A 23134-nucleotide genomic window follows, 5' to 3' on the forward strand; every position below is an offset into this window, starting at 1 on the left:
ACCCCCCACTCCCCCTCACCCGTGTGATCTCAGAATTTTACTTCTTCCATCTTGTGTTATTTCTATTTGGTAATTGTCCAGTTAATTCTGTTATTCTTTTCTTATTTACCCCTGTGCGTTTTACACATTATCTATTATTATTTCAATTCCGGAACAATATTTTTTCATGTATTCCTTCACTCCATCCCATTATTTGATTATTTTCTGATTTGTATGGCCTCTAATAATTGCCATCAATTTTACCATTTCTACAAACTCTCTAATTGGTTTTTAACTTCTTTCCAGCCCTTATAATAATTACCTTCGAATAAATTTATAGTCTTTATTGTCAAATTTATCCCTAAATATTTTACTTTTCGTACAATTTGTAATTCCGTTTCTTGCTCCAATTTCTTTTTATTCTGTTCATCCATATTTTTTATCATTATCTTAGTTTATCTTTATTTTAAATCTCACCACCTTGCCATATTTCTCCATATTTCTCAGCAACTTGCTTATACTTCCTCTTGGTTCTTCTACCATTACAATTATATCATCAGCAAATGCCCTTACCTTATATTCAGCTCTTCCTAGTGTTACGCTTCTAATCTCCTCCTCTTTCCTTATATCTTGATTTAGTACTTCTTATGTTAATGAAGGGAGAGGTTTGCCAATTGTGTTATTGAGCTAGATCTGATCCTATAGTTTGCATTCCCCCCCCCCCCCCGCAATATTCCTCCTAAAATGCTTCTTAAAGAAGCTTTCCTCTTTGCCTCTATGCCTCTGTGTGTTAAAGTGCAATGTAACAGTGAGACTTGCTATCAAGGCTAAGAGCTGACCTTGTCTGGAACACAGAGTAAGAGGCAGAGAGGTTTATCAGCGGTACTGCCAGGCTGACGCTGGAATCCTGGAATCCATTATTAAGTAAAGATATTGGTCTGTAATTGTTTATATTATCCTTGTTTTTATCTTGTTTAGGAATTACTGTTATATGTGCTAATTGCCACGACTCCGGGATTCTTCCTTCATTATGTTATTTATGAGTTCTTTCAGTGGAGTAGCCACTACTTCTTCCATTTTTTTTATAATGCAAGGCGGTAAGACCATCCGGGCCTGTTGACTTCCCCTGCTTGGCTTTGGCGATAGCCTCATGTATTTCCATCATAGAAAGCGGGGCATTTAGATATGCTATTTTTTCCTTTCCCACTCTAGGTGAGTCTTTCCCCTGCATATAATTATTTATCTTAAATAAAATTTTAAAGTGGTTAATAAAACACTTGCTTATTCTGGTTTGTCTATTATTTTCTCGCCCTCTTTGATTTTATCTATTAACCTCTATGTCTTTTCTTCAGTTGCCATGCCAACATTATGCTAGGCTTATTCACAAACTCAAAGGATCTCTGTTTCATCCATCTTTTATTATTTTGGATTTCAGTATTTAACATCGATGAGTTGTATTTGTAATAGCTTAATTTTTTTGTGCTGCTGTTTTATTTTTTGGTTCTTTCGCTAATATTTTTTCATTTCTCGCTATTTCCTCTCTTAATTGCTTTAAATTCCTTTTATGAGCTCCCCTTTTCCTTGCGTTTTGTTGTATATAGAATCCTCTAACAAATGCTTTGCTAGCATCCCAAATTATTCTTACACCAGTGTCTTGTGATTTATTAATCCCAAAGAATTCTTTCATCAATTCCTGTGCTTTGTTCACCAGCTTTTCATCATTTAATAATTTTTCATTTAATCGCCATCTTCTATTACCCTTTTGTTTGTTTTTTAATTCTAGTATTACTGGATTGTGATCTGTTATTGTTTTGGGGTGAATCTCTTTTTTATTTTCATTATTAAATTGTTTGAGATCGAGATTGCATCAGTTCTCCCTGATGATTGCTTGGCTTCTGAGAAATTCATGAACTGTTTCTCAAATGGGTTTTTGTATCTCTAGGCCAGCGTTTCTCAACCGCTGTTCCGCGGCACACTACTGTGCCGCGAGACGCTGGCTGGTGTGCCGCAGCGTGCGGCGACGAGAAGGGCGATTTGCAGAACTACCGTATGGAGCGGAGAACCTTCTCAGCATGGCTGCGTTTGAGCGCGCCCTTCACAAGATGGCGGCGATTCCTGTCATAACCCGCCTGCCTGCCCCGCCCGCACCACCACCACTCTCCGCTCTCTCTTTTATCTCTATGGTTCCTCCTCGAGCGTCCCTTTGACTGAGTTGTCTATGGTCTTCCGCACCCAATCGAAAGCCGCCGAGCGCTCATATAGGGCGGCACAGAGTTAATTTTTTTAACTTTTTAAATGGTGGTGTGCCGCGTGATTTTTTTCACGGAACAAGTGTGCCGTGGCCCAAAAAAGGTTGAGAAACACTGCTCTAGGCATCCCTTAAGTTTAAACTGTCCATCATTTGGAAAAAAGTATGTGGTAGTTTTCCTTTTTTTGTTTTCCTTTCCCTTTCTGTCCTATCCAGTTCTAATGAGGGAACTCCATTAAAGTCCCCCATTATTATAATCTCATCATCAATGTATTCTAGTAATCTTTCCTTCACTTCTTTAAAATAATTTGTTTCATTACCATTTGGCGCATATATTCCCACTACATGTATTACTATTTGCTGGGTCCACCTTAAAATCTTAATACCTAGAATCCTTCCTTCCTCATCCTTAAATATTTGGTTTGCTTGTAATTTCGAATTCACATATATTACTATTTCTCTTTTTTCTTTTGATCTGATGCAATAAATTCTTGCCCTAGTCTTTTATTAACCAATATCCTTCTATGCCTTCTTGCTACATGAGTTTCTTGTAGGCAAATTACATCCCATTTCTTTTTTCTCAAAAGATGTTCAATCTTATTCCTTTTAGTTTTATAATTTAGCCCGTTCACATTCCAAGATATAAGTTGCAACTCCATTATAGTTTTTACTTTTTAAAAAAGTTTTATTTAATTATTTAATACAAGTGCAAGTGTAATAATGATTAGTGAGAGTTCCTTTTTCTGTGAATTGGTTAAAATTATGTATTGTTCTAATTGTTCCGCGTTCTTTCCCTTATTTCATTAATTATGGTAGGTCTTTCTCTTCCTCTTTTTATGATTATCATTATGGTAGTGATGCCCTCCAGATGCTGTTGGACTGCAGCTCCCAACATCCTTGACCATTGTTCTTGCTGGCTAATAGCTTGAGTCCCGCAGTGTTTGGAAGCCTCACATTGGCTAGCCATATAGTATGATATTAAACTCTAATTCAAGTGGTTTTTCACTAAGCTAAAGCTGGAAAAGGGTTTTAGCAGTAACCACAAGTTTATTTTAAAATGGTGTGATAAAACAATGCCATAGTAATACATGAACATTGATACCCAGAGATTTCTAATATGCTCTACATAGTCGGTTCTCATATGGGCTCAAATAAGGTTGCTTCTAGAATGAGGATTGTAAGCTTCAGTTTTTCTGATGCCTCCTGAAAATTGATGCTTCCATCAAGAAAAAATTGGGAAAAAATGTGAAATTAGCTAAAGTGAAATGTGTGCTGTACAAACTCAAAGTTAAGTTTGCTCATTATTCCTGTTCTGTTTTTAGTTTGGAAGACTGCTTGACTTATGTCACCCTATCCATAAAAAATATCAGCTTGCTGTCACCAAAGTTTTTGGCATGTATATGGTTGCGATTGTTGTGGCTTCAGAAAAAGTAGCTAGAGACTGTATTCATTTCCTCAAGGAACAAAGAGCTGAGGCTGAAACTTTCCTTCCTTTAGATTATCTTGAGGTACACTTTTATTAAAAGTATATTAGTTTTTTATTCACAAAGCCGATTGGGGATTACTTTGACATCTAAGAAATTTTGTTAGTTTAAATTTGCTTTAAAAATATTTTGTAATATGTGACTGTAGTCTTAGAAGATTTTGTACAACTATTAAAGTGTATAGGTTTGTATACCTGGTCTCTCTGTGGCTCCTTTTGGGCATAGCTGCCAAGTTTTCCCTTTTCTCGCAAGGAAGCCTATTCAGCATAAGGGAAAATCCCTTAAAAAATGGGATAACTTGGCAGCTATGCTTTTGGGCCCAATCAATATTGTTTTATTAATTTATGAGTGTCTGAAAGCATGTTTGGTATGTTAGAAACAGATTCTGATAGGATACTTGTAATCTTTGTTACAAGCTCTTTCATTGTATTTAAGTAACCTTTTCTAAACATTTTTTATTTAGGTAGAACCAATCAAGGAACAGTTGAGAGAGATAAAAGGAACTAAAATGATGATTGATGTTATACAGCCATCATTTACTGCACTGAAGAAAGTAATTCAGTTTGTTTGTGGAAACGGTTTAGTATGTGAAACAGTAAAGGAAGCAAGACAAATAGCATTTGAAGGACCATACCGGCTTAAAGTAAGCACAAAGAACCTCACTTTTAAAATAAGATTTTCTGCTGGCTTTGAAACACGCAAGCTACATGTTCAGAAGAATCATGTAGCACATCTTTTCCAGAACTGTATCACTTGAAATGCTAGCCAGTGCCAGAAACCTTTTATACAGCTAAAATAGGCTAGACTAAAACACTTCCCCCTGACATGACATAAGACTGGTGGTGCTCTGAACATTTGCTTTTGAAAATGTGTTAGTTTTATCTATTTTGATTATTTTATTATATCTACTGGGTTTTTTTGCTGTTTTAAATTAAAATAAAGCATTATATAAAATATAATGCTGGCAGGAGCTGGGACAGAGCCACCTAGTTTATAATCTAATGACACATTAGCTACTGAAGTTAAATCATTGTCCCACTGAATGGGTAAAATAGGAACCTTCAGAGCTTTATATGTCACCATACACACCAGGCTCATAAGACAATTGACATCCAGTGCAGGTCTTTTAAAACTGCTGTTATATGAGACCAGCCAGAGTGTTCAGTAATTTATAGTTTTATGGTCAACTTTGAGTTCTGAGGTAGTGAAACCTCTATAACGTGACCGGGAGACTAATTAGGCAATAATGGCCGCCCAGCACACTTCTGAAGCGTCCTGCTTTTCGTCTTCCTTTAGCAGAGAGCACAACAAGTAGCACAGCAGCTGATCTCAAGTATAAAATAAAACAGGACTGCATCAGGCTCCTTATCTTTTAGATATACAGTCATACCTCGGTTTGAGTACTTTCAGTTTAAGTACTCTGCGGACCTATCTGGAACGGATTAATCCTCTTTCTATTACTTTCAATGGGAAAGTTCGCTTCAGGTTAAGTACGCTTCAGTTTAAGTACTCCACGGACCGCCTGGAACGGATTAATCCGCTTTCCATTACTTTCAATGGGAAAGCACGCTTCAGGTTAAGTACAGACTTCCGGAACCAATTGTGTACTTAAACCGGGGTACCACTGTATTTATTTACATTCCTGGGGATTGAGCTGACATGCTCTCTCCAGCCGGGAAAACGAAACAAACTAACAGAACACAAAGCAATTCATACCAACACAGAGGTTCTGGTTAGGTATAAGCGAGCCAGAGGTTATCACATATACTGCCTTTCATCCAAGATACAGGGTAGTCAAATACACACTGTAATATATCATTGTCTTAATCCTGAACTATTTCACTGATTTTAAGTCTTGTTTTATTGGAAGGCAAAATTGATTTTAATATAGCTAGTTTGGAATTCCTCACCACCACCACCCAATATACTTGCCCTCACCTCAGTCCAGGAATTGTTAGTATACATATGCCTAATTGCCCTCTAGTGATATTGATCAATTCAGAAAAAAAAATGTTTAATTTTCAGACAGTGGCTCTGGATGGAACTTTATTTTTGAAATCTGGTGTAATCTCTGGTGGCTCAAGTGATTTGAAAAAGAAAGCTAGATACTGGGATGAAAAAGAGGTGAATGAACTTAAAGAGCAAAGAGAGAAGCTGATGAATGAACTAAAGGTAAAGCTATGGAAATTATGTCCAACAGTATCAGCGTCGAAACTCCCATTGTTCTAGATGCGTTTTGTGACAAACTAGAGAATGGAAGGAAAGGAGGACCTTTTTCTGCCTCCCCACATCCAGCCACTCTCCGAAGACTGGAGAAAAAGGCGTGCCTGTTATAAAAAGGCGTGCCTAGACATTCCATTGTTGGGCCCCATAACCTAAGTTAAAGGTGCCAGGGTATTGTAATATCATTACTGTAATACTGTAAAAGGAACAATTCAACTTTTGATGAATTGATTCAGTTTTTTCCCCTAATGAACACATTTTTAAAATGCAATTTCCCATAATATTATGCATTTTTTTTGTTACTTTCACTAATACATGCTTTCCCTAAGAAACACATTCTTGTGCATATTACTCGGCTGGAGAACTGCACCGCAAATTTCTTACAGAAAGTGTGATTTAGGTAGGTTTCCCTTTAAATGCAAACTAAATCAGATTTCTCTCCTATCCCTAGGACTTGATGAAAATCAAACGCAAAGAGATCGATTTAAAGCAGTTGCAAGCTCAATGCCAAGGAATTCAAACACGACATAAATATTCGCAAAATGAGCTAGAAGTTCTTAAAAGAAAACATATTGCTAATTTCTATAAGGTAATATTAAACTCTCACATGGCTGTTTTCCTTGTCTCACTTTGGGCAAAATGACCTGCTTTTTGGTTTTAACTAAGACATCTTAAATGGTAACATAATTGAGGTTTTTTCTTTACCTGTTGAAGAAATAAATGTAATATTTTTTTAAAAAAACCCATAATTTATGAGGGAATGTTTCTTTTGGGAGACTTGACTTTCATTTTTATAATTTTATACTCTAAACATGTCTACATTTAGATGAACAGGAAACTAAACATTGCCCTTTTTGTGTTTGGGTGTTGGAGTGGTGTGGGGGGGGGGGGCTTCTTCTAATCCCCAGACTGGCTTACTTTTTTTTGTGCCAAGGACTGCATTGCCCTTGATCCAGGGGCGTGAGTGCAACCAGATTTTTGTCAATTTTGTTTATAAAAGTCAAATCTTGGGAGGGTGGGGAGGACACAAAAAACTTATGTCATCACAGTAGCATAGTGAAGTTTACCTTTGGAAGGAGCCCATAAAACAATTTCTTTAAATTAAATTTTTTATTAAATTTATTTTGTAAATTGAGAAATTTAGGTTGTCGGGCCTCAAACATATTGCTGTCACCAGTTACAGCAGGAACCAGTTACAGCAGCAACAAATTATTTCTAAGAATCAATATCATTAAAATCATTAAATGTTTTAAAAAAGAAAAAATGGAAGGCCCCACAAAAAGCCTTTTTTGGCATCATGGTCTCATAAGTGGGGAACCAATAGAGCAGTTTTAGCAGAGGCCTCACAAAAAATGGTTTTGAGTGCAAAATGCAGGTTAGCTACCTATGTTCTAATAGTTACATTTGCAGTACAACTGTGTGGTTCCAGAATAAAATATCCTTACAACAAAGAATTAAAACAGTGAGACTAGTTCTCCATTGTTTTTAAAGACTATTCATATTTATTTGTATTTAGGAAAAATCTATGCTGGAAAGTGCACTCTTAAATAGCCAGTCAGAACATGAGATGTTGAATGAAGGAGTTTTACAAAGAGCTGTAAAAATGGATGGACTCCAAAAGAAAATTAATGAGGTATAAGTTTTTCATTCATGGCAGCATATAGAATCATAGAATGGCTATCTTATGGCAATTTGTTGTAGATGCGTGTTTCTTGCGTGGCACAAGGACATAAACAGCACATAAAACTTTGTTAAAATAAATTTTAACGATGTTAATAACAAAAGCATAGACAAGTGTTCAAATAATTTTCTGGCATCTGTGGAAAAAAGGCACCCCCATGTATGTAATATAAAACTAGCTACTTAATACTAACTCTCCTCATGACATCTTTTGAGGTGCTTTATTCATTTAGTGTAAAATAATGTTTGATGAAAAAATTACATTGGGTTAGCATATGGTGGGCAAAATAATTACATAGTGAGTTTCAATTACACCCAAAGGGACATTTTTGATCCTGTTGCAGGATGCCTTTATCTCCCTTTGAGATAGATGACTGGTATTGCTCAGAACTCAAGTTCTATAAAGCCCTTTATAACTGCAGAAAGGTCGCTGTTTCCCCTGGCATGATCTATCTGAATTGCAGCATCCACTGGGAGAAACATGTATGATTAATGACTGCACAATTTTAATGTCCATCATAGCCAGATACCTTATCAGGGTACAATGATGGTCCAATGTCAAAGACCCATCATTCAGAGGTTAAGATACAACTTCCCAATTTATTTGGATAATTCTTTGACAACTTACAACCCTTTGTGGGAACGCTGCTCAGTTTAGTAAGACCCATATCTTATGTTTCATTTAAATTGAACCAATATTGTACGTAAAGCAGGTCGGCTTTAGCTGCCATAGATGCTAATCAAAGTTCAGCTCTCTAAGAAGAACTGATGGTGTTCTTGAAGAATTCTATCTAAAAAATTGTAAGTAGAAAAAATCCTATCTAAACCGCATCCAAGATGGCGGACGGAGCTCCGTTCGTAAATAGTTATTTGTAAGTAGAGGTACCACTGTGAAATTCTTCTGGCCCTATCAAGCTTTTCAGTGTTCTTGTGTTCCAATTAACAGGTCAATACCTCACAGTGAATAATATAATACATTATTAAAGAAGAAAATGTGCAAGTGAGGTTTCTTTCCAGTGAATTTGTGAAAGGTCATTAAGAAAATTCTTGTCTTGACAATGTTCCTAAATGGCACATTCACACAGACACAAACATATAGAAGTGTTGTTGTAGATTTGTGTATAGATTATATACTTGTTGAATGTAATATGTGAACATCCCTACAATAACAATTGATACGTCTTACATTTCTAAAACCTTCATAAACTCTGTGAAAGAACTTCTTTTAAGGAATTATATTTAATTGCCTTCTTGGTGGGGGGTTGTTGCAATAGGTGGAAGACAATGTTTTCCGTGAATTCTGTGCAGAGATTGGCGTAAACAATATTCGTGTATATGAAAAAGAACATTTGCAAGAGCAGCAAGAAATTGACAATAAGAGGTAACTATTCAGAAGTGAATAGTAGTGATGTTTCGTAGCATCATTCTGTAATCAGAATTCCTCCTTATTCTGTATAAATACGGTACATACTTAATGTCTCTGTCCTAGGATATTGTTCAACTATCATCATATGATGATTATTTTATTGTTAAATTCAGGTCAGAACTATGCTTGCATAGAATGCCTTTGCCAGTATGCATTTGCTACTCCTTGGGGATGCAAGTACATTGGGGGAGAGGAATTTATTCTTTTCCAAAGCTGTTTTTCCTACCCTATCCGCACCAACAGGGATGTTTGTGTCTAATGTTTTTATATGTTGCTTCCTTATTTACCCCTGATTCCAATACCCTTTGCTTCCTTGGTTGTTTTTCTTGGATTGAAGATTAGATTGTAAGTTTTGGGGGATCTACACTGCAAAGTGCCATGCATTCTGATGCCACTATATTATTATTATTATTATTATTATTATTATTATTATTATTATTATTATTATTAAAGAATAGCTTGGTTTTTTACCTTGCATTTAGAGAAGGACAGGCAGCCTAAAGCCACATGCACACCTGCCCAATTTCTAGTTCAGCTGATCAGTTCAGCATTTTAGCAAGTGTTATCTGTCCCTCCTCTGGTAATCTGCTGTGTAGAGTGGAAGAGGGGGCAAGAGAAAAATAGGTGTGCCAGAAATAAAGAGAGAAAGGGGGATGCCCCACACAATTCTGACTCTGTCCCTGCCCACTGTTGACTTTGGCCCTACCACAGTCAATACACATCCCTTGACATTACTTCTGAGAGATGTAATCGCCTTTGACAGGAAAACATTGCCCTCTCCATCTTAACATATTGCTGTATTGTGTCTGTTCAGGTTTCAGTTTGAAAACCAGAAGACACGACTGAGTGCTCAGCTTGAGTATATTTGCAGCCTGGTAGACAAGGCGGTGAAGAAGAATAACATGTTAAAGGAGAATATTTGCAAAGATGAAGCTTATATTATTAGCCTGAAAAAGGTAACCAATGCTTTGTACAATAATTTATATCCAGCTTTTCAAGTTTTCACTACAATTAAGCAGTGAATAAAATTTCTTAAAGTAATAAAATAATCAGATTTGGTTACAGTCATTTACTTCACAAAAGAAATTGGTTTAATTATTTTCCAAGCACAATTCAAAGTATTGGTGCTGACCTTTAAAGCCCTAAATGGCCTCGGTCCAGTATACCTGAAGGAGCGTCTCCACCCCCATCGTTCTGCCTGGACACTGAGGTCCAGGGCCGAGGGCCTTCTGGCGGTTCCCTCACTGCGAGAAGCAAAGCTACAGGGAACCAGGCAGAGGGCCTTCTCAGTAGTGGCACCCGCCCTGTAGAACGCCCTCCCATCAGATGTCAAAGAGAAAAACAACTGCCAGACTTTTAGAAGACATCTGAAGGCAGCCCTGTTTAGGGAAGCTTTTGCTGTTTAATAGATTATTGTATTTTAATCTGTTGAAAGCCACCCAGAGTTGCTGGGGATGCCCAGCCAGATGGGCGGGGTATAAATAAATTATTATTATTATTATTATTATTATTATTATTATTATTTTATAAGACCTCCTTTTCTAGGCACTATGCAGACATATCTTGCGAATCGCGGTTTCCCATAGGAATGCATTGAAATTTCTTTTTTTGCCCACAGGAACGCATTAATTAAATTTCAATGCATTCCAATGGGAAACTGCGATTCGCAAGATGAATTTTTCGCAAGACGAATTCGTCTTGCGAGTCACCATCAGATCGCAAGACGCATTTGTCTTGTGTGAAATTCATCTTGCAGGGCATTCGTCTTGCGAGGTACCACTGTACCTTGTCTGGATAATATTTATAAATACTTTTATAAATACTTTTCGTACATAGGATGAGGCAAACTTTTTACAAATGGTAGAGGAAGTTATGGTGGAACTGCAACAGCTTAAGGAAAGGTGGAATGTTAATAAGGCTGATATTGCAGAAGCACAGAATCAAGTAGAGGAATCAAGGATAGCATTGCTAACTCTAATAAGGTAAGTAATGTTGTGTTTAGAATAGTTAAGTGATTTGTGGGCGAGGAACTCCAGATATCCGAAACTTCTCACACAAATTTGTGTGAACAGGAACATTTGAGTTGAGCATTGTATATTTTCTAATCAGATAGTACAATACTGTACAACTGCTATGACCTAGATCCGAAGGGTTGTGATGGAGAGGTTCTTCGTGTACAACAGGGTCTCTCCAATACCATCTTCACTGCAGCCTGACAAGCCACTCATGAATTGGTGGAAACTTAGATGCAATCTCTGGTGCAGAGCAGGTTAAGAGATCCAGAAGCCGATGTGCACATGTTCGGCTACGGTGCTCGTTGGATCAACACCGCAGGGTGGCTTTGGATGGTAAAAGAAAGTGGCAAGAGCAGATCTGTAAATGACTCAATTACAAAACTGTTTCTATCTTTGAAAGAGGGCATGCAAAACTTTCCCAGTTACTTGTGTCTGCTTACACACGTCACTGAAAGAAAGAAAGAAAGCTGAATTTGATGGGGAAGTAATGGATTTTTAGAATGGATTGAGCTAACTTTGTATTTGGGTTACAAACTTAAGCTTGAAGTGTGGTTCAAAAGTACTATCTCGTGTGTTTCTCAACCCAGGTATTAAGTCTAAATTAATAATATAATACACAAACTATTCTTATATAAATTTTAAACCTTCAGCAGGTGAAATAGTAGTGTTATGTTTTCTATGTTCTTGCTTTTTGGTGGCAGAGAGTTGGCAAAGTTGCAAAAGGAAGGTATTGCCATCGAGACCTCTCTGGAGCAGAAAAAGTTAGAAAGGCACAATACCTTTCTTGATTGCAAACTCCAGGACTTAAAGATAGGACTTCTGTTGGGATCTTTGGATGACATTAGTGAAATAGAGGTAGGTTTTGTGGCATATTAAATAATTTAATACAGTTGTGGAGTTCGTACATAAATAAGGTCTGCCAGACCTTGATCTAACTAGAGTAGTGTTTTCCAAACTTGGGTCTCCAGCCGTCAGAGATGATGGGAACTGTAGTCCAAAAACAGCTACAGTTTGGAAAACACTGAACTAGAGTTTTACCTGGTGGTAAGTACCAAATTTTTAGAAGAGAGGGCACAGAGAGAACCAGAACTGCAAGGATGTCATCCCGATGGGTGTTTCCCCCTGAATCCAATACTATTTTATTCAAATGCTAGGGTGTATATTTAACAATCGATGCTCCTGCCCCTCAAAAAGGGCAAACGTGTAATAAGATATGATATTTGGGGGGGGGGGATAAAATTGAGGCACCACTGGTTTTCATGAAGAAGTAAACAGTACCTTAACCATAAGTAGAAGGATGGGAGAGAAGAGAGAAGCAAATGCTGCGGTTGTTTGGGGTTTTTCAGTTTTAAGTATGATGTATCTCCATTAATTTTGCTGGCTGTTTGTTACAGCTGGGATCTGATACTGAAACTACAGAAATGACGGCTGATATCTATGAAAGAGAACAGGCAATTCATGTAGACTATAGCAATCTTGCAAAAGAGCTAATGGTAAGAGAAGATCTCCATTTTAATATTGTGTATGAAAGCATGTTTTCATGAGCTTGGTTCCACAGTTTATTCTCCGTTTGGCTGAATAATGTGGTTAAAAGGAACATCTGGCTACCATGATTCCTGAGATATTCTCTGCCGCATGCAACTTGCTCAGTAAGCAGGGCTACAATCAGTCGCCCCAGAGACTGTCCATCCCGTGGTTTGCAGGACCACTGAACCGCTTCCTGCTGCTATTAACCATGGAGGGAAGCTTTCATGGATGCCCATTGGAGCTTCCCTCCCACAGACGGAAGCAGCTTCAGGGAGAAGGGTGGTTTTCATCAGCATGTGGGGGACATTCTCCCACAACTTGTGCAGTCCGCACTTCATAGCACAACTACCTGTTGTGATAAGTGCTTTTGCATTTCATAAGTTTGTGGTGAGGAAAAAATGGGGAGCATTATGTATGCTACCTTGAGCTCCTTGGAGAAAAGGTGGGATATAAATAAGAAAAGAGAAGAAATTAGTTCTGCATTCATTCTGCATTACTGACACTGCACACTGTGTTGAGACTATTGTTGTATGTAGGTATTCACAGCTATATCAGGTTTGTCACCTGAACCAAATTCTCCCTGGGGCCTGGAGGATAGTCCCTCAGATGGGTAAATATTGCCATCTGCCATCCACTGGCAGGAATTGCAGAGTTGGGGAACTAGATTTCTCCCGGTGTAGAGACCCTGGTCAGTTTCCTGCATCCTCTCCAGATGGTTTTGCCTTTCATAGCTCATGACTAGCCTCACATCTTGGACTATTGGGTGATTTATCTTCCCTTCCCTCTGCTTGCTTGCTTGCTGTTCATTATGGTGAGTTTTTTTAGTGGTTTGGGTTATGTTTTTTCCTGACAGTATTTTAATTTTTTCTTCACACGTCTCCCCACATCCACTTGGCTTCTTGGCCCAGTGGTTTGGTGTTTTGTTTGTTTCCTGGCCCCTCAGCTTCCCCATCTGGAGTGAATCCCTGAGTTTAATTTTATTCAATGGTAGTTGTGGTATGTGAGCAATTGTCTTCAGTCTCTTGCCCACACCTGCTCTCCTAAGCCACAGCAGTTCATCATCTTCTCTTAGTAGCTTTTGCACCCAGATCTTTCCTGAAAGCCTTTTTAAAACATGTTTCTTAGTCCTAGTGTGTTTTCCTTATTGTGTCAGTATCAGTACCTTAAAAATCATACTTCCTAAACTCTGCCTTTCCTGCTTGTGGGTGATAGATGGCAGTATCCAACCCTCTGATGTATGCTCTAAGAAGGTCAATAGCACTATCTGAGTCCATAAGGCCAGGAGGAATAAGCATTGCACTTGCAGCCCCACAGGGACAATCAAAATGTTGCAACTGCAGCAGGTCACTCTGGTGTGGACATTACCTTCCCCCCCCTCTCTTTTATTTTAAGACTTTGGGGCGATTTTTAATAACCCAATACCAATTATCCATTGTTTTTATACTTCCTTATTTCATTTTACATCTAGGACTTGCGCTCCGACAAAGATATTGAAACTCGCCTAACACAACTTCAGCAGGAAATAGCATCTAGAGAAAATGTTTTATCAAAAACAGCAGCACCGAATATGAGAGCTCTTGAGAGATTACATGTTGTTATGGGCAGATTTCAAGAATCGGTTGATGGTAATATTGAACTTTTGTAATTAGTAAAATTTTAATTAATAAAATTAAGAATAAAATTAACATTTTTAATTAGTAAATTTAATAATAAAACGATTCTGCGATTCTGATAGTAGTAGTAGTGAGAAAGGTGTTTTTGTAAACCCAGATTGCTTGGCACTCCACAATGCACTTATATCCCAATTTATTACATTATTGCAAATCTTTCAAAATGTCCTAGCAGTTGACAGGAAAGAGGTGAACACATGTCTTAGATTAGAAAGCCATAACTTTCATTCATTGTTTGCCTTCAATAAGTAATTGAGATAAAATATTTGAAAGGTGGGCAGGAGGCCTCCTCTCCACCCCCCCCCCCCAGAAGTAACTTGGCTGTTTGTCCTGCTGGACTATCTATTAGGGCCTTTTTCCTCTGATGAAGCCCTATACTTGAACATATGGTTCGGCTATGAGCAGGCCCCTTCAGCACTTGCTCCCAAACCTGCTGGGCAGTCCCCATCCCATCCCATCCCATAACGGCTTTACTGTTCTGCCTGACAAGTTGTCACCATTATTTGCATCAAGCAAGGACTCCACTTTCTTTACATTAGTAAAGAAGCAACAATTTGCATGCACTATAAACAGGCAACACCAGATGGAGCCAGAGAGCAGGGAATCTTTATATGCGTTTTTCCAAAGGGTTTTTTATTTTGTTTTGTTTAACGATCTAATTTCTGACTGACTTACAGCATTTTTTTCTGTGTGTGGATTCACCACAAGATCCCTTAGGCAATATTCCAAGAAAGTAATCATCGTTGGCCTTTCCCCCCTCCCTTTCTTGAGATAATAACACCTTAGGGACCTGAAAACATCTCTTGGTTACAACATTTAAAAAACTTCCAAAAAAACTTGTAAGATACTCTTCTTTGTCCCTCCTGTGATGACTCAAAGCTTCCATTCATCCCAAGAGTTACCTATCAGGCCCGCAATGCTTGACAAACATCCTGGGCACCACACATCCTGGTTGCCCCAAAGGGCATGCAGGGCTGGGAAGACAGTGCTGCCCTTCTCAGACCCCACAACTCTCTCCTATGTCAGGGGCCCTATGTCAGAATCTATACTTCAATGGCAATTTTTGCAAGGATGTTCATTTTTCTTTGTCCCTTTAGGGCAATAGATGTAGAGGTACTGAAGAAAGAGTAAATCCTGGTAAATCCAGTGTTCCTTCAAAAAAATAGACATTTGCAAGGATTTTTCTTTCTCTTCATGAAAGTGTGAAGCAATTCAATTTTCCACCATACACAGATAGATAAATGGGCCACATAAGCTACAATAAAGTTTGAATTTAAATAGCAATGCAAACACGTAATGTTCACTGAGAACATTTTTTTTTAATTGCAAGAACCTGGCCTTGTACAGCACAAACTTGTATGTTGAGAAAAGTGTCTTTCTGTTGCAAAAGAATATCTGCATAAATACTGTTTTCTTGTGTTTGTTTACTGTAGTTGGTAGGAAATTATGGGTAGAATCCAGCTTTGCTCTCATGGAGGGACTTTTGATTCAGTGGAAAAGGAGAAGGGTTGATTTTTGCTAATTCATTCTTTCACCTGCACTCTCCACACCACCTTCAACCCTCTGCTGGAGGGTGACAGCTATCTGAAACTAATTTGAGTATGGAGTAAATTACTTACCTATGTTCTTAAATTAGCAGAAGCATACACCACAAAAAGCTCTTCCTTGAATGCAAGGACATTAATTGGATTCTACCCTATATTATATAAGGGTTTATAATATATACCCTATATATATATATATATATATATATATATATATATATATATATATATATACCCTATATATTAGAGATGCGGGTGGCGCTGTGGGTTAAACCACTAAGCCTGGGGCTTGCTGATCAGAAGGTCGGTGGTTCGAATCCCCGCAACAGGGTGAGCTCCCGTTGCTCGGTCCCAGCTCCTGCCAACCTACGCTAGCAGTTCAAAAGCACGTCAAAGTGCAAGTAGATAAATAGGTTCCGCTCCGGCGGGAAGGCAAATGGCGTTTCCGTGTGCTGCTCTGGTTTGCCAGAAGTGGCTTAGTCATGCTGGCCACATGACCCGGAAGCTGTACGCCGGCTCCCTCGGCCAATAAAGCGAGATGGGCGCCGCAACCCCAGAGTCGTCCGCAACTGGGCCTAATGTTCAAGGGTCCCTTTACCTTTAACCTTATAAAAATAATTCCAATATTTTAGTGATGTGTTATGTTAAAGCTAGTTCAATTATCCTTTTACAGTGTTTGAGACTTGTAGGACAGAAGCCAGATTATGTAGGCAAGAATTTGAGAAGGTGAAGAAAAGGAGATATGAGCTGTTCAGCCAGTGTTTTGAACATGTGTCAGTAGCTATAGATCAGATCTACAAAAAACTCTGCCGAAACAATAGCGCTCAGGTTTGTAATTTTTCAGATATTTCATTTAATACTCTTTAACAACAACAGTGAGTGTACTGGTTCTAAATTAAGGCTAGATTACTGGTCTATCAGAAAACGAATCATTCAAGGAATTATTATTCTTAGTTTTTAAAACAAATATAGGCAACCAGATTCAGGATTCAAAATAAAGTGATCCAAGACAAACAGCAAAGGGTCCAATCCCTCTGCTTCCATGACTTGGAAATACAGAGTTAGCTGGGCATGGGGAAATGACAGAGCTGGTGAAAGATGACTTACCTGTGAAGCTGCATCAAGGCTCCGCAGTAGAAGAGTTTGTTTCGGGGGTGGGAAGTTTGTTCTTTGCAAAGCTGACATGCAGTTATCATGAAGGTTAGGTTACCTTGACATGTACAGAACTAGTGTGTTCTCAAGCTTTGTGCTCATGGACACAGAAAGGAGCTCTGGCTTGTATCCAAAGCAGCTCGTGAATGATTTTTTGTTCTTTTCCATCCAGTACAAATACTGCTTTGGACTTTCATATCTAGATGCTCCCTGTTCTCCAAATTTACTTTGAAGAATGTTGTATTGTTTGCATCCATAACTTAAATAGGATTACATTTTTGTCCAAAAGAATAATTTAAATTGTATTTCTGGAAACCAGTATTTTTTTAGCATTCATGAAAGCTGAGGAAGCCAGTATGGTGTCCTCCTGATGTTGCGGACAAGAACTCCTGTCCCTGTTTGTTGGCTGTTCTTGCTGTGGCTAATAGTTGTTCACAGCAACTGGAGGTCACCATGTTGACAAAAGCTAATGCCCATGTTTTGTTATTAACTGAGCAAGGAAGCTGGTATCTTTCAGGCGTTTCTTAGTCCCGAAAATCCCGAAGAGCCTTACTTGGAAGGTATTGGCTATAACTGTGTAGCTCCTGGAAAAAGATTTATGCCAATGGACAACCTGTCAGGTGGTGAAAAATCTGTTGCAGCTTTGGCTCTTGTGTTTGCAATACACAGGTAATAAATACACTTCAAAAAAGAATGAAATATGATATAACACATATATCACAGTTTATACAACCGTGGTATCGTTTTGAAGTCACTCCACTCTTCATATAATGTTGAGATTCTACCTCTGGGCATATATGGTGGACAAGATGAGAAGGGAGAGCAACATATATAAGCTTTCAGTTTGTTCTGGGAGTGTGGAAAGGCAAGAGAGGATTTGGTCTGTTGTCGGTCCTGTGCTTAAGCTTAGAAGTTCTGGAAGTAAATGTGGAAAACTGTTGATACCCGGTTTCCAGGGGATGTTCTTTCTATATTCAGTTCTACCTCAGGCTCCAACCCTGAAAACCTGGTTCTCCAATTTATTTAACTAGATCAACAAGAGATTGGCAACATGGTGAGAAATACACAAATAGATTTTAGCCTAGAATGTCCCACTTTTCCCCAAGGTCCAGCTATTCCAACGGAAGTCTGTCAGGGATGCAACCAGTGAGGGGGCTTCTTCCAGGTGCAGAATTTGAGAGTGGTGCAGTATTAATACTCCTAAGGAACTGCAGCTTTTGCTACAAAGATACAGTGATGCCTCGCTATACGAATGCCCTGCTATACGAACTTTTCGCTAGATGAATGGGTTTTGCGATCGGAGGTTGCCTCGCAAGACGACGAGGTTTTCTATGGCCGCCGCTTTGTCTTGCTGTTGCCGCCTGTCCTGTCTGCCTGCCTTCCCCGAGCCAAGGGAGCAAGCGCCGCCGCCGCCAGTCCCCCAGAGCCCATAGGAACGCATTAATTAACTTTTAATGCATTCCTATGGGAAACGGTGCCTCACTAGACTAATTTTTCGTAGGACAAATTGACCCTCGGAACGAATTAAATTCGTCTAGCGAGGTACCACTAACCATCTAAGTTATCCATTAAGGACTTCCATGCAAATCAGTATCCAAATAAATAAAAATTATACAAAGTATAATTCCTTGGGGCAGAATTACTCTATTTAAAATTCAACATGGGTTAGTTTTCAGATTAGCACCATTATTTAAAGGATATAAAATATCAGTGAGAAAGTTTACACAAATCATTTACTTAGTGGCCTTTTTTCTTGCTGATTGAAACAAATGATTTAAAGTGCCTTTATTGATAATTCTGTCCCACTGGCATACGAATTATAAGGTGGGGGAGGCAGTATACTATATGGGGTGCTTGTTTTAAATTCTGTATTTGTGGGGGATTTTAGCTATATATTAAGAAAAAGTAAAAAGAAGTCTTGAAATCCAGAATATGCAGTCATTAAAGTAGAAATCAGGTGGTGGCAGGTGCACCCTCAATGGGTGAAATTGTTTCTGTTACTCTTACAGGTACAATTGGACTAATTTACTTTCCATTAATATTTGTGCTTACTTTGTTGTTTCAGCTTTAGGCCTGCCCCCTTTTTTGTTTTGGATGAAGTAGATGCAGCACTAGATAACACAAACATTGGCAAGGTAAGCTATCTGTCTTTCTTCCTAAAAGAAAAACAACATTCCATCTCAGAAACGTGCTTTTTCTTTTTATATATGAAAACAATATATTTTTTTAAGCAGGGGCAAAGAGTAAATAGCAAACAAACCCTTTATTAAAGAGACTACACTGGTTATGCTACATTTATCAGACACTATTTGAAATGGAAGGAAGCGAATTGCATCTCATGCTAATTGCCTGTTAAAAGCAGTTTTGATTGTTCACTTAAGAATCTTTCCATGCCTGCCCAACACATCTTAGGATTTACTAGTAGTTTCCAGCCACAAACACTGTTGAGTTCTTGAAAGCCACAGTTCATTGGGATCTCAGGACTCCAGAAATTGTCAGTGAGTAGACATGCATTTGCCTAGGGACCAAGGCAGGTGTGAAAAACCTCCAGTCCACAGACCTAACCCAGCCCACCGGGCCATTTTGCCAAGCCCTGCCCATGTAAAGTGAGGTAAAGACAGGGCTTGGCAAAGGGGCGTTGTAGCACTTCTTATTCAGCTGGTTGTCGAGCACTTGAGATGTACTGTGGTGCAGGGGTTTTGCAGGCTCCTTTGGAAAGGAACCTGCAACCTTCCACAATTTTTTGACAGTATTAATCAAACCTCTGCTGTAGCCCTATTAGCACGTGAGGGTTTTAATTAAGACCCAAATAGATAATAAAATTATCTATTATAGTGAGGACCCTCCCATGATTGCTTCTGGCCTTATTTGTTAAGCAACTTCTTACAATTTCTCCAAGCCGTAATGGTGTGGGTTTTTAAAAATAAAATAAAATACTGTCTTAGTGAGAAGAGATATATTGCATGAGGAATTTTTATTCCAAACAGATTCTCTAAATTAACGTATTTTATAGCATATTTTATGAACTGTGGCTTTCAAGAACTCACCTGGGGACCCAGGTGGCGCTGTGGGTTAAACTACTGAGCCTAGGGCTTGCTGGTCAGAAGGTCAGCGGTTCAAATCCCTGTGACGGGGTGAGCTCCTGTTGCTCGGTCCCAGCTCCTGCCAACCTAGCAGTTCGGAAGCATGTCAAAATGCAAGTAGATAAATCGGAACTGCTACAGTGGGAAGGTAAATGGCGTTTCCGTGTGCCGCTCTGGTTTGCCAGAAGTGGCTTTGTCATGCTGGCCACATGTGCTGGAAGCTGTACGCCAGCTCCCTCGGCCAATAATGCGAGATGAGCGCGCAACCCCAGAGTCGGTCACGACTGGACCTAATGGTCAGGGGTCCCTTTACCTTTTTATAGCATAGTCTTGTATTTGAGATGTCTTGCCAACAGTATGCTTACCCACTCTATAAAGCAAGTTTCTTTTCTAATCATTGTATTTCTGCATGTATCTAACCCTCTTTTTTCTTCTCAAAAAGATATCCAGCTTCATTAAAGAGCAGGCCCACGAAAAGTTTCAGGTTATCGTTATTTCTCTAAAGGAAGAGTTTTATTCTGAAGCAGATGCTTTACTTGGAGTCTGCCCTGAGGTATATATATGCACACAAAACACACTCTTGGGTGATAGTTTCCGCACCTTAAGTGTTTCATAGAGAAAACAGAAACAGAATATGGCTACACTTCTATAGAATCGAATCCCTGGTGATTTTAAAGGGTTGGGTGGCAGAAATGCAAAGAAGCCAAACACCTACAGCTGCATCATTCTGGCCTGGTGTGCTATGGTAACTCTTGATCATTTCTCTCCTTAGCAAGAAGATACTGTGTACAGTCAAGTACTGAGCCTGGATCTTACTCTGTATCGAGAGTCTGATGATGAAAATGAAAGGCAACCAAAAGGCAGAAAGAGATCTGCATTGAAATATGATATAAAGTGAATTTGTGGCTGTGGGCTTTTGTTTAACCACGGTGTGACAGGTTTGAATGTTACTGATTAGAATTCAGTATAAAACTAAATTCACATATATTTAATGTGAGAACTGCTTGTTTAGCATTATATTAATATGCTTATTCTCTGTGGAAGTTTAACGGCTAAAATTTGTAATAGCTGTGGCCCTACGTAGACATTAGATAGTTTCCTGATGTCTCTATCAAAAAGAAAAGCTGCTGGAGGGCCAGATGGGATTGAATGTGGAAATATTTCCCCACCATTCTGCCCCCCACCACTTTAACTTTGCCACTACCTTGAGAGGTTTCAAATAGGTATTTGCAAGAGCAAACATGTGAAAGGTCATGGGGGTGCAATATGGAATGGAAGAATGAGTATTAGCCACTCCCCAAAGCTTGATTTTTCCTCTAGCAGTGTTTTCCTGTTTAAAACAGGGTCATGACACACAGCCACATGTAACATCTGCATTGGCCTGAGTTATTATAGTTAAAGTCGCACACTTTTTTGGTGTTTTTGAGCTGATCGTTATCCTTGGTCAGACAAAGACTGGGGACCAATGACATTTACTAATAAAAAGCATATATAGACAACTAGAACCACTGGCACTGGTCACTGAAGATTATTATGCAACAGTTTCTTACACAAAATATTTCTTAGTGTTTCCATTAAATTTGTTTTGCTTGCATTCATATTTGAAAGTTGCTAAATAAACTATTCAATGTTTAGTTTCTAATTAAACTAAGTTGTCGTCACTTCTAAGCATAGATGCTAATATAAGTGGTAAACAGAGCTTTTTTCAGCTGGAAATCGTCAGAACTCAGTTCCAGCACCTCTCCGGTGGGCACCATTGCCATTCTAAGAGAACAATTGTTCATGGCGAGTTCTGACACCTCGTTTTCTAGGAAAATAGTTGTGGTGATTACATTTTAGGCTGCAATTCACTCCTGGTATCTCTTGCCCCTGCCAGATGACACAGATCAATTCTTAGAGATGCTGCATGTTATACACCTGCTTGTGTTCTTGAACTGTATCACTTTGAAATGCAGGATTGTATGAAAAATCATCCTGATACAGAAAACAAGCAGAGTGGGGAAAGAAAATTAGAAACTTTTCATGGATGCTTAGGTTCAGTAACCGTCCTGTAGCAGTCTACATTGGGTGCAGTTTCCAGATCAAGAAATTTATGAACTACTGTGGTCAAGCTGTCTTACTCGGTTATCTGGGCCTCCAGAAACACCCCACAGGCTGCATTACCTGCCGTTTCAGTAGGAGTGGAACAAGAACCACTCGCCCACAGTGCCTCCATCATGCCAGGATTCAAGCTTCGCTTATTTCCCCTCATCTGTGCCAACACTGCATCTCAGCAGCAATTCAGGTCCTACACACCCTGTCCTGATTCAGATGTCTCCAGGATAGTGATACCACCTTGCCCCAAAACTCCTAATGACTGTTGCCAGTGGCTTCATATAATCATTAAATAGCATCAGGCAGTCAAAAATCAATCTCCCAGTGCTACTTTCTGGACTTGGTCCCAAAGGTAGGACCAGAACCACAGGTCCCCCAATTCCCATTGCATGGAGCCGGTCCAGGATGATACAGTGGTCAATTGTATCAAAAGCTGCAGCAATCAAGAAGCAAGTGCAAAGTCAGAATTGCAGGGTTGGAAGGGACCCCGAGGGTCATGTCAAGCTCTGCAATGCAGGAATCTCAATTAAAAGCTTCCATGACAGATTGTTGCATTCTTCTTGTCATGCTCATATCAGGACAACTCAGTCCTAGCCCTGAATCCAGATTGGAACAGATCTCTTCCCCAATAAGCGGGTAATTGTTGGTCAGTAGCTATTGTAATAAAAGGTTAAGGGATGATATGATAGCCATGTTCAAATATATAAAAGGATGTCATATAGAAGAGGGTGAAAGGTTGTTTTCTGCTGCTCCAGAGAAGCGGACACGGAGCAATGGATTCAAGCTACAAGGAAGAAGATTCCACCTAAACATTAGGAAGAACTTCCTGACAGTAAGATGTGTTCAACAGTGGAATTTGCTGCCAAGGAGTGTGGTGGAGTCTCCTTCTTTGGAGGTCTTTAAGCAGAGGCTTGACAGTCATATGTCAGGAATACTTTGGTGTTTCCTGCTTGGCAGGGGGTTGGACTGGATGGCCCTTGTGGTCTCTTCCAACTATGATTCTATGAAA

At 39.1% G+C, this 23134-nt stretch overlaps 1 protein-coding gene across 1 annotated transcript in view; it reads left to right on the plus strand.

Moving 5' to 3' along the window:
* SMC1B (structural maintenance of chromosomes 1B) overlaps positions 1–21760 on the plus strand; it is a 42242-nt gene extending 20482 nt beyond the window's left edge. Inside the window, exons 11-26 of the mRNA XM_035138120.2 lie at positions 3550–3735; positions 4175–4354; positions 5737–5883; positions 6386–6523; positions 7451–7567; positions 8889–8995; positions 9855–9996; positions 10877–11022; positions 11757–11910; positions 12450–12548; positions 14051–14207; positions 16470–16624; positions 17466–17617; positions 19014–19083; positions 20474–20584; positions 20804–21760. Coding sequence (XP_034994011.2) covers positions 3550–3735; positions 4175–4354; positions 5737–5883; positions 6386–6523; positions 7451–7567; positions 8889–8995; positions 9855–9996; positions 10877–11022; positions 11757–11910; positions 12450–12548; positions 14051–14207; positions 16470–16624; positions 17466–17617; positions 19014–19083; positions 20474–20584; positions 20804–20929 — 2187 coding nt within the window. The 3' untranslated portion in view covers positions 20930–21760. The remainder of the gene's footprint in view (positions 1–3549; positions 3736–4174; positions 4355–5736; positions 5884–6385; positions 6524–7450; positions 7568–8888; positions 8996–9854; positions 9997–10876; positions 11023–11756; positions 11911–12449; positions 12549–14050; positions 14208–16469; positions 16625–17465; positions 17618–19013; positions 19084–20473; positions 20585–20803) is intronic.
* The last annotated feature ends 1374 nt before the right edge of the window (positions 21761–23134 follow it).

The sequence above is a fragment of the Zootoca vivipara genome, chromosome 5 (genome assembly GCF_963506605.1).
Source record: "Zootoca vivipara chromosome 5, rZooViv1.1, whole genome shotgun sequence".
Taxonomy (NCBI): Eukaryota; Metazoa; Chordata; class Lepidosauria; order Squamata; family Lacertidae; genus Zootoca; species Zootoca vivipara.